Genomic DNA, 11,759 nt, shown 5'->3' on the forward strand with positions numbered 1-11,759 from the left:
AGTCATCTCTGGGCCAAATTCCTGACATATACAATGCTTTGTTGTTCACAACCAAATAATAAAACATAATTAACAAGAACCCATTTCTGATCATAAAATATCTATCTAAAAGGCTAACTCTCCTCACCTCTATAAGGTGAAGTACTGCCAGTGGCCACTAGAGGCCACTCAACGGACCCAATTACTCCTTTGTGTGCTAAAAGATTTCATAACAAAAAAATTAAAGCCATTTTTGCAAGGACACTTTCTAGGACACTTGCTGGATATGGAGAGAGGGAGCTGTGAAGACAGAGATTGGAGGTAGGAGCAGATAGGGACTGGGGGTAGGGTGGAGCATTTCTGGGCTAAAAAAGGTCACAGCTCAAAGTGAAAGTAAGAACTGTCACAGCTCAATGTAAAAGTACATTGCATAAACCATCATTTTAACAGGCTTTTAAGTAGTGTATATACATATTGGGGGAAATTTACCAAAATGGATTCGTAAAAAATAGGTGTATTCGTAGGCAGAAATACACCTATTTTTTACACATTTGTAGTTTCGGGATTTACAATCCCGAAAAGACAACAATTCGTATTCCTAAAGATGGAACATTCGTATTTGTATTTACAAATACGAATGTCTACACCATCGATAGAATACGACAAAGAATGGTGGTTCCTGATTTACTAAGCAGCCGTACTGATAATACGGCTGCTAATTGGTGTAAAACACCCACGCATATACGACAGACTGCCTGTACGAATTCGTATTAGCGGCCGTATATAAGTGCCACTAATACGAATTCCTACGACATCGGAGGGTTACAAAGCAGTCGTATCTGACTGCTTTGTACATTCCCCTCCGAAACACGACTTTGCATACGACTGAAACAGTCGTATGCAGTCATAGGGGAAATACCAATACGAAAAACTAGGTTTTTCGTATTGGTAAATTTCCCCCATTATGTCTATATATAAAGACAGTTAACAAATCACAAATCATTATGTGGAGGACATTAGTGTGAATGGGATGATACTGAGATTCTGGCACAGAAGACCGACAGCAGGATACCTGTGAGCACAATCCCAACAGAGTGGCGCAGGGGGCAGGGCCACAATGACATGAATTTCCCACCCAGCTTGTATGCAATGACAGGGGGATTGTGGGAAGGTTCAGGCATTTTCAGGAGACTCCCAGCCTTCCCAGGAGAGTATGCAACTATGTCTTAGTAGTTACTCCCTGGATCATACCAAACTGCCGCCCAGACTGGACGGTCCCATTAACCTCAACACTGGCTCTATTGGCCTTCTCTGACTGGTGACCACCGACTGCAGGATGCTAGGCTTCGCCTATAACCGCCACGTCTGAAAGGATGAGTTAATCCCGCCCTAGCTCCGGTGCAGCCAGGTGTTAAGGGGAGACAAGCCTGTGGTGACCGCAAGAGATAGGTCCAAGAGGAAATCTGACTAAACTAATAACCCCGACTAAAAAGGATAAATAAACATAGGAGTACCGAAATAATGATAAAGTAAATACAGCGACTCTGTCTCAACCAAAACCAAAGCCAAGCGACCCTGTCGCAACCAAAACCAAGCGACCTTGTCGCACACCGTAAAGTTGTTCCTAGCACAACTTTTAAGGGGTTCAACCCTACACCAACCAAAAGGAGGAATAATGCCCAACCTCCGCTCTGCAACTGACATGCACAAAAGAGCAACCTTACCGCAGCAGGAAGATAGTTGTCCCAAGATGTTTGCAAGTGAAGCAGGCTCATGCAGAAATGTATCAGCAGCACATCCCAGGAACAATCCTGCATGTGGCACAGGATGATTATGACCGGCATCAGACATCCTGTCCAGCCCCCTTACGAGAAGGATCTGGATTAATGGCAGGGCAGTCAGCTGACCAGCCCCTAATGATGAACATGCCGGCAGCTGGCTGAGCACGAGTAAGGAAGTGTCCTGGCCACTTAACAACAGCCAGGACAAATTGCTGCGCTGCTCAGCGTCAAACGGTTGCATAGCAACCGGCCGGGAGTTCCTGAGAACTCCCGGAAGCTGCGCGCCGGACTGGTTGCTAAAACTTTTTTGGTGCTTGTGTAGTTTCATGGTGGCAGTTACGTAGTTAGTGTAGCGTCCCTTTCCGAATCAGCGTAGTTTTCCCGCAGCCAGCGTAGTCAGCATCCCTGTCAGTATCAGCGCCGTTTTCCTGCCCGTTGGCGGCCAGCCGGAGCTTACATAGTTAGTGTAGTCAGTCAGCGCTTATTACATTGTGTGGGAACCATTGACCATTTTAACCTGCCTGACATGACAGGTGTGAATGTGTTCCTGAAACACCCCAACTATCCACGGCAGCCCAAAGCGTGGCGAGTGTAGTAAGTCCCATGAGGGGACACGGTACGCATCCTCCCGACTTGTTCATACCCCCACTATCCACGTTGGCGTGGAGTTGATTTTATAAAGTGTGGTGAGCGCAGTGAGCCCTGTGAGGGGATGCGGAATACACGGCAAGTAATCCGTGTCCGCTCGCCACGCTTTGGGCTCGGTGACTCGCCACACTTTATAAAATCAACTCCACGCCAACGTGGATATATACAAGTTGGGAGGAAGCGTACCGTGTCCCTTCGCAGGGCTCGCTACGCTCGCCACGCTTCGGGCTGGCATGGACAGTGGGGGTTTGAAATGGAGGCATTTGCCAATATGTAACATGGAGCACTATGCGTCCTTTATTGTGCATGAGACGCACTTGTGCAAAGCACCCCCCCTTTGTGCAGGAGACGCTCATACAGGGTTGCCGAACCCTGCCGCAATAATTACTGAGACACACAAGCGTCTGAGATGCTCCTGCGTCTCAGACAGATGGCTTCCGCCAGCGCAGGGGATCTAGCAGTTACTGGCGCTTTGTGAAAGGCGCTCACTAGGCTTGCCAGGGACGCCGGGGACAGAGCTGCAGCTTCCGGGGACAGTACATGACTACGCCGCCTGACGGGGACACTACGCTGACTACGCAGGGCTGCCACGGAGTCACTATGCTGACTACGCTAGGCAGCTGTTGGGCTACGCTAATAATGTAGCTTAGCCTACACTGAAAACGTAGCATAGCCTGCCACCGTGAAACTACACAAGTACTCTATTTTTTACTTAAACGATGTAAAGCCGGTATAGACTATTCTGTGTCTAAATATTTCTGTTGGGTTTGGTACCCCATTTTTTCTGAGCGCAGGTGGCTTGTACTGTATATCAATATTTGTGATAGGGAACCTGATTGGTTGCCATGGGCAACTTCTATTAATTTTTAGAAGCTTTAGTAAAATTTACCGCTTAAAGCCCATACACACGTAGTGATTCCATGGCTATTTCTAACTAGCGATCTGACTATATAAGTGATTTTCAACCTTTTTACCTCCCGGCACACCAGACAAGATTCTAAAATTGCCAAGGCACACTGTCAGACCCCCACAGAGAAAAGCACATTGGACCCCACAAGGGAGAAAAAAAACCCATTGGCTCCCATATGAGAAAAAAAAAATCACACTGGTCACAGGGGCAAACGCAGGATTTTCAGAAGGGGGTTTCCAGAGGGGCGGAGCAAAGCACGGAGATGGACACTTAGGTGACCCAGTATATGCCGGGTCAGTTAAAGTATTATAGATAGTTCAAATGTATATAAATAATAATAATAAACATATATAGTGGAGTGGGCTTATTATTCATAATTTTCTGGTGGGAAGACAGCTTGCTTGACTGCAGATATCTCCAGTTCCCGAAAATAGGTTTCTTAGATTTTAATGGAATTAAAAACTAGAGAATCCCACCTACCAAATGGTATTGGGGACTAGGGGATCAGAGTTCAGGAGGCAGAGCAATCTGCCAACGAGTTTATAAAACTACATAACAGGTGTGTGGAGCTGGAGCAGTAACCAGCTGCTGGAAGGCTGATATCTCTGGTTCTGCGAACAGTAGAGACAAGCTACTAATGTCCATCAAAGGGGGAGAGTCCCAGCTTTTGGAACATATCCTCAGAAAAACTCTAATGTAGGGTACACACCAGGACGATTAGCAAAAATTGTGGTTTTTTGGCGGAACGATCCAGATCCGATCCTGATGCGCCCGCGGTGGTCGTTAAGACGGTCGGATCGCTGGTTTTTGTTTTTTTGCTAGAACACATGCGACCGTCGTCAGATTGGCCTTTGAAATTGAATGAAGGGGCTGGACTAGCAGAGGGGGAGGACTAGCAGAGGGGGATAGGAATAGCAGCAGCCATTTTAAACCAGTGTATTTCTGCTTTGTTACTAGTGAGGCTTGGTTTATACCTGCTGAACGCTGGACATAGCTATTTACACATTACTTTGTTTTGCCTGCCATTACAAAGTGTCTTTTAACCCTGCACTATGGAGAATGCAGTGATGGGTAGTCACCAGCAACAGTACCTGCTCTATTATGCAGTTTTGAAGCTCAGACGTCAGAGAGCCCAGCGCAGGAGAGAAAGATCATGCTGGACAAAGCAGTGGCTACTTCAGCGTCAGACTCGTTCGCACATGCCACTGCTCAGGGACATCAGGGAAAATAACCCAGACGATTTTCGTAACTTCTTGAGGATGGATGATGCCACATTCCAGGAATTGCTGCGTCTGGTGACTCCCCACATCGAGAAGCAGGATACCAAGTATCGCATGGCTATCCCTGCTGAGGAACGGCTGGTGGTGACCCTGAGGTTTCTGGCGACAGGACGGTCTCTTGCTGACCTAAAGTTTGGATCCCTCATCTCCCCGCAAGCTTTGGGCCTCATCATCCCGGAGACCTGCAAAGCCATTGTGAAGGTGCTGCAGTACCAGTATTGCAAGGTGAGGATGAAATATACACCGTACACTTTATTGTGCAAACAAAATATTTTTATTTATAATTTAGGCCTAGGACAGAAACAGGTTTTTTAGGCCTTTCATATGTAAAACATGTGTAAATAGTAAAATAGTAAATAGATTTATTGTGTCAACACAAATATATTATGATACCATATAAAAGATATTGTACAAAAAAACACACTATATATAAACATTTAAGTATGTATGACCCAGTTTAAACTTTCCCAATAAGTACGGGCTACTGTGTGGCAGAGGATGTCTGCCGCAGATAAGTAAAGGCTGCAGCCCACATGGCGCATGGCGCAGATGCAATGGTCCCGGCCCCATTGATGGGCGCCGTACGACATGTGAGCAGTGGCCATCACATACCTGCAGCTGAGACCATGTCTGCCGCACAGTACCCCATACTATTGGCAAAGACAAAAGGGCAATAAATGGAGTTTACTATCCAGATTGAGGAGAATCCTGTTCTCCCTCTGGTAATGCAGGTACAGGTAGCAGCATATAAAAATACAAAAAAACACACTGTGGCCCTTGTGTGGCAGAGGATGTCTGCTGCAGATATGTAAAGGCTGCGGCCCACATGGCGCATGGCGCAGATGCAATGGCCCCCGCCCCATTGATGTGCGCCATACACCATGTGAGCAGTGGCCATCACATACCTGCAGCTGAGACCATGTCTTCCGCACAGTACCCCATACTATTGGTAAAGACAAAAGGGCAATAAATGGAGTTTGCTATCCAGATTGAGGAGAATCCTGTTCTCCCTCTGGTAATGCAGGTACAGGTAGCAGCATATAAAAATACAAAAAACACACTCTGGTAACTTCTGGAACAGGCACTTACAACAGTAGGGATAAGGTACTGTGTGGCAGAGGATGTCTGCTGCAGATATGTAAAGGCTGTGGCCCACATGGCGCATGGCGCAGATGCAATGGCCCCCGACCCATTGATGTGCGCCATACACCATGTGAGCAGTGGCCATCACATACCTGCAGCTGAGACCATGTCTTCCGCATAGTACCCCATACTATTGGTAAAGACAAAAGGGCAATAAATGGAGTTTGCTATCCAGATTGAGGAGAATCCTGTTCTCCCTCTGGTAATGCAGGTACAGGTAGCAGCATATAAAAATACAAAAAACACACTGTGGCCCTTGTGTGGCAGAGGATGTCTGCTGCAGATATGTAAAGGTTGCGGCCCACATGGCGCATGGCGCAGATGCAATGGTCCCGGCACCATTGATGTGCGCCATACGCCATGTGAGCAGTGGCCATCACATACCTGCAGCTGAGACCATGTCGATGGTAAATGATAAAATAGCCTATTTTTTAAGACAGATCCTCAAAAACAGCAGACTCTGGATCTTCTGTCAGTAAAGAACTGTAGAATTGACGGTACTGGGGGGGTTGAGAAGGCTGTGTAGGTGTTGACTGGGTATGTGTTGGAATTGTGCTCGACTGGCCTGCTACGGTGGCAGGCGGAGTAGGCACTGGTGATTCTAATGACAGTGGTGTGTCTGATGCACTACCCATGCCAACTATTTTAGTGCCACTGTTGAGATACCCTAAACTGCCATTATACACCAACTCCATGCATAACTTTTCAAAAGTAAGTTGCTGATCCGGAGCCATGTTGCGAACACACTCTGCCACATAAGTGAAGTAGTTGTCATGTTTGTCGGGGTTTCTTTGCAGGACTTGATGTGCCCGCATCATAAATTCTTCATGTGCTGATGCTTCTCCTTTTTTTCCTTTGCCACGCATTTTTTTGGCACGGGGGAGTGGTGGAGTGGGTTCCAGGGTGGGTGGCGGAGTGCGTGCCGGAGTAGGAACTTCGCTTGATGTGCATGCATTATCGGATAGTACAGATAGGTCTGGGGTTGCAGGTGGGTAGTCACCAAGCTGTAAAGAAATTGAACATGTTTACTAATCAATTCTATTTACTTCTAATTTCAGTTCCCTACCAGCGTGAATGAATGGAAAGTCATCGCAGAGGAGTTTGAACAGCGATGGAACTTTCCAAATTGCGGTGGAGCCATTGATGGCAAACATGTCCGCATAGCCCAGCCTATCAATAGTGGGTCCTACTCTTTTAATTACAAGGGCTATTTTAGCATTGTACTAAAGGCTGTTGTTAATGCGAACTATGAGTTTATCTTCCTGGATGTAGGAAGGAATGGCCGTGCATCGGATGGTGGCACTTTCAAGGACACAAAGTTCTACGAAAGGCTCATAGCGAACACCCTTCACTTGCCGTCTGTCCAGGAAACTAAACAGGGGCTTAACTTTGTTTTTGTGGCTGACGAGGCTTTTGGCCTGCACGAGCATGTCATGAAGCCATATGCGCAAAGGGGCCTGAACCATGACAAAAGGATCTTTAACTACAGGCTATCCAGGGCACGGCATGTTGTGGAAAATGCTTTTGGCATCCTGGCTAACCGGTTTAGCATTTTCCACACTGCCATTAACCTGAGGGTGGACAAAATTGACTGGGTTGTCACGGCGTGCTGTGTCCTGCACAATTTGCTCCGCAGAAAAGCCACACAGCAAAGGGCTACAGGCACAGCACTCCAAGAAGACCAAGAACTGCCAGAGGAGGTAGTGCAGATATCCTCCTTGCAAACCCCAACACAACACTACACAGGGAGTGCACGAGCCAAACAGGTGAGGGAAGAGTACATGGCCTACTTTAATGGGGAGGGCGCTGTGGATTGGCAGGAGGAATCAATTAGATAGCCAAAAAAATAGACTCACCGATGCAGACTGCGAATTCTCCTCCTCCTGCGCCGTGACTTCTTGGTTTTCCTGTTCGACCATCAGGACTACTCCTGTCCTCATCGACTCCTGGCTGAGGGTGAATGTCAACCGATCATAGTACCAGAGCGATGTTTGGTACATCTCGTCGACTCCAGCACCAGACTTCTTTGCAGCCTCCACCTTCTTGTGTTCCTTTAAGAACACCGTGCGCAGATTCTGGATGCGTTTCCTCGCCCATTCAACATTGGCCTCTGGGTGAAATGGAAGACTGTAGCGTGCCAAGTCCTCCAAGGCTTGGGTTCTTTTCATTTTGTTCGAATACTCCTTGGATTTTGTGCGCCACAGGCATTCGTGTGAACGATATTTTTCAATAAACCCTTCCAAAAACTCTTGTTCCTTTGCGTTGGACATTGGGACTGTAAAAAGATAAAACCATTTTAGTTGTTATAGTTATATCCATGTTTTGTTTCATATTTAAATGTTTATAGTTATAGTTATATCCATGTTTTGTTTCATATTTAAATTTTTATAGTTATATCCATGTTATGTTTAATATTTAAATTTTTATAGTTATAGTTACCAGTTTACCTAGTTCTTATTATGTTTTAAGTATTTAAAATGTTAATAAACTTTTATGAAAACCACTATACATTTTATTGTGCAGATTGCCATTCACACACACAGGTGAATGGGGCCTAGCAGAGAGGAGTGCATGGAATACTGCAATGGTGGACAATGGTTATATGTATATATCTATATATACACACACACAGGTGAATGGGGCCTAGCAGAGAGGAGTGCATGGAATACTGCAATGGTGGACAATGGTTATATGTATATATCTATATATACACAAACACAGGTGAATGGGGCCTAGCAGAGAGGAGTGCATGGAATACTGCAATGGTGGACAATGGTTATATGTATATATACACAAACTAAACACAAACACAGGTGAATGAGGCCTAGCAGAGAGGAGTGCATGGAATACTGCAATGGTGGACAATGGTTATATGTATATATACACAAACTAAACACACACACAGGTGAATGGGGCCTAGCAGAGAGGAGTGCATGGAATACTGCAATGGTGGACAATGGTTATATGTATATATACACAAACTAAACACACACACAGGTGAATGGGGCCTAGCAGAAAGGAGTACATGGAATACTGCAATGGTGGACAATGGTTATATGTATATATACACAAACTAAACACACACACAGGTGAATGGGGCCTAGCAGAGAGGAGTGCATGGAATACTGCAATGGTGGACAATGGTTATATGTATATATACACAAACTAAACACACACACAGGTGAATGGGGCCTAGCAGAGAGGAGTGCATGGAATACTGCAATGGTGGACAATGGTTATATGTATATATACACATGGGGCCCACCCGAGCAAACAGTGACATGGTCGGGTGCACGGTTGCCAAACCAGTGCTCTATACACACTATATACATTGGTGGCAACAGTGGGCATGCATAGGAGAGCATTGGGAGTGCAAACATACCAGGTTGTTGTTCTAGGAGCTGAGACAAGAAGGAGAGTCCAACTGCTGCGCCAGCGCTGTTTGCTATGTGGAAAAACATGGCGCCGGGGGAGTGTTTAGGAAATGCCACTCAAATAGGCTGGATCAAACGACGGACGCACCGACGGACGGACGACGGAGGCGGCAAAAAACACTCACGATCTGCATAAGATTGACGGTCGGTCGGCCTGGGATTGCCGGATCCTACCTGCAGCACGTAGGACCAAAGATGCGACCAAACGAGTGGCGGGTACGCGCATTGGATCTGAATCGGATCAAATAAATGTCAAAAACACACGATAGTACATACAATCTGCATACAACCGGTCGGAATTGGATCTAAATTGACAGAATCGGACCCTTATCGTCCTGGTGTGTACCCAGCATAAGTCAGACAAAACCTGAAATATCTGACTGGGAAAAACAATTAACAGGCTTGGATGGGGACCACTGCTTTGAAGTCTGATATTTCTGGTTCCCAAGGGCCGATTTTTTTAATTCTTGTACCCATGGAAAGAGGGGACCCTCAGCTTTCAGTCTAGGGCCCATAGACTCCTGGGGGTTTTCTGGGTACTCAGAAACCCCCCCTGCGTGCGCTACTGCCCGGAGGGTAACTCTTCAAGAGAAGGACAACTTACTGAACGCGGAGAACCTTGGCATCGTGTTCGGGCCGACTCTCATGCGCGCCCCAGAGCTGGATGCCATGGCAGCGCTCAATGACATCCGCTATCAGAGGCTAGTGGTGGAAATGCTCATCAAAAACTAAGACATTTTATTTTGAACGAGATATCAAGATAAAAGAAATAAAAAAAACAGTATTTCCGGAGAATGAAGGATTGTTCCGTTGCGTAGAAATGAAGGATTGTTCTATTGCATAGAAAGTGATCTGTTACAGCCAACTTTGTCATATTAAAGCGCGGTGGGGCGGCCATTTTGTGGAGTGAGACAACATTTACGAGAATTAATTATTTCAACTGGAAACATCACTAAAGCCTGAAGCAGTTTGTGGAGGCCGCCATTTTCTAGGATAACTCCGTATTTATTTTCTGGCAGCCTGTCCGTTCAATAAAGTAATCTCTGAGGTAGCAGTTGCTTCCCAGAGATTGACATATTCGTGGCCTGGACCAATATCCACGATCATGGAGTCCATTAGAAGCTATCCACATAACTGAGGCTTGAGGGACATTAAAAGCGCATTTTTCTTGTATTCGCAGAACAGAAATGAAGCAAATTTTTAGAATTGTTTTAACTGTGGCAATCAGTGCCATTGTGCAGTAATGTCTGCTCTGCTTTACTGCTCAGTGTTTACAGAGTAACAAGAATTGTAAATGGCTGCATGTACGCCTCCGTTTTTGTCGGAGCTTTCCTTACAGAGATATCCTCTAACTACACGGGTCGTGACTGTAAAGCAGCATGTTTTCCCCCTAGTGCAAGATTATTGTGATTCTGGCTTTTATGTTCCGCATAATCCGATTAGGATAATGAGTTTGTGAAACAGTTGCTCTTTGATGACATTTGCATTGCAGTTTTCCTTGATCATTTTCTATTGTCGTCCACCTTTTTTGTTTTTTTAATTTTGCAAGTTTTTTTTTTTAAATCAAGAGCTTCAGTTTTTATAATGTTTACCGACACTTTTGTGTGACGCAGCTCATGCTGTAATGTTCAGTTTTTAAATGTATTTTTGTATTTTTCATCTGGCATGCACCTATTAATTTATTAAACCTAGGTTTAGAAAACATATTTGTGTCATTTTGTACATTTTCTCAGTGCCTGAATAATGGAAGATGGGTTGCAGGGCTGTCTTATAAGTTTTAATATATTGTCAAAAACGTAATAGTTAATGGGTATCTGACGCGTTGAAGGTCAAGGCACGTTTGATATGAAGCTTGCCGACTGTGGGGTAGATTTCTTAATGTGGCCATACCGTTCCTTGTGTGCCCCCTTTCGCTTCACCACTTTATCGTGGTTAAGCGGCGCCGCTCTTCTCCTGAATTTACTATGTGTCTTGCATCTGTTATGGGAGTGCGTTATCCCCAGCCGACGGGGATACGCTTCCTCCCATAACTGATGTGCGCTTCCCCTGCTGCCAAGTTCTGCGCATGCGCCGGTTACCTGGTCTTGCGATGTGTACCAGCACACACATCCATTTGACGGCGGGGACCAGCAGGCGCCGGGGAGACAGAACACTCAGAAAATTCTGGCACTATGCACTGCATGTTAATGGAAGAGCACGCGGCAACCCGGACCCTTCATAAATAAGGTATGAGCCTCATTTAAAATACCGAATATGCGTTAGCCCTCCTCCCCCATAGCGCCGCACCCTAAACACCGACATCGCGGGTGTGATAGATCAGGGGAAGCGCTATCCCCTGCCTTAGCGCACGGGGATAGCGCATATGCCCCTGATCGAATGTTAATAAATCTACCCCTGTATTAGGTTACGAGTCGGAAACCGCCCAGTGATGTGTGGTAGGTAAGGATGACGGACATTACCAGCATTCAAGTGTGACCCACACCACATTAAAATAAAGTAAGAGCCCTATTAATGTTTCCATTACCAGCACTAGGAACCATAGAGGGGAGGCCGACATGATTCCACAAGCGCCTTGATCCCTGTT

At 45.9% G+C, this 11,759-nt stretch overlaps 1 protein-coding gene across 1 annotated transcript; it reads right to left on the reverse strand.

Moving 5' to 3' along the window:
* Positions 1-1,528: 1,528 nt before the first annotated feature.
* Positions 1,529-8,065, reverse strand: LOC146021325 (uncharacterized). Its single transcript, XM_083155118.1, has 4 exons — positions 7,598-8,065; positions 6,373-6,745; positions 1,704-1,790; positions 1,529-1,554 (listed from the first exon to the last, which is right to left on the reverse strand). Exons 1-4 carry the CDS (start codon positions 8,009-8,011, stop codon positions 1,529-1,531), a joined length of 900 nt encoding a protein of 299 aa, XP_083011244.1. The 5' UTR covers positions 8,012-8,065.
* Positions 8,066-11,759: the final 3,694 nt, after the last annotated feature.

Source organism: Crinia signifera, chromosome 7, assembly GCF_055691185.1.
Source record: "Crinia signifera chromosome 7, ASM5569118v1, whole genome shotgun sequence".
In the NCBI taxonomy this organism is placed as follows: Eukaryota; Metazoa; Chordata; class Amphibia; order Anura; family Myobatrachidae; genus Crinia; species Crinia signifera.

Excerpts from the sequence above, each read along its gene's own strand:
- LOC146021325 (XM_083155118.1), bottom strand. The coding sequence starts at position 8,011 with ATGTCCAACGCAAAGGAACAAGAGTTTTTGGAAGGGTTTATTGAAAAA. Across the intron at positions 6,746-7,597 it reads AGAATTCGCAGTCTGCATCG|CTTGGTGACTACCCACCTGC; the intron begins GTGAGTCTATTT and ends ATTTCTTTACAG. Across the intron at positions 1,555-1,703 it reads ACAACTATCTTCCTGCTGCG|GGTCGCTTGGCTTTGGTTTT; the intron begins GTAAGGTTGCTC and ends TGGTTGCGACAG.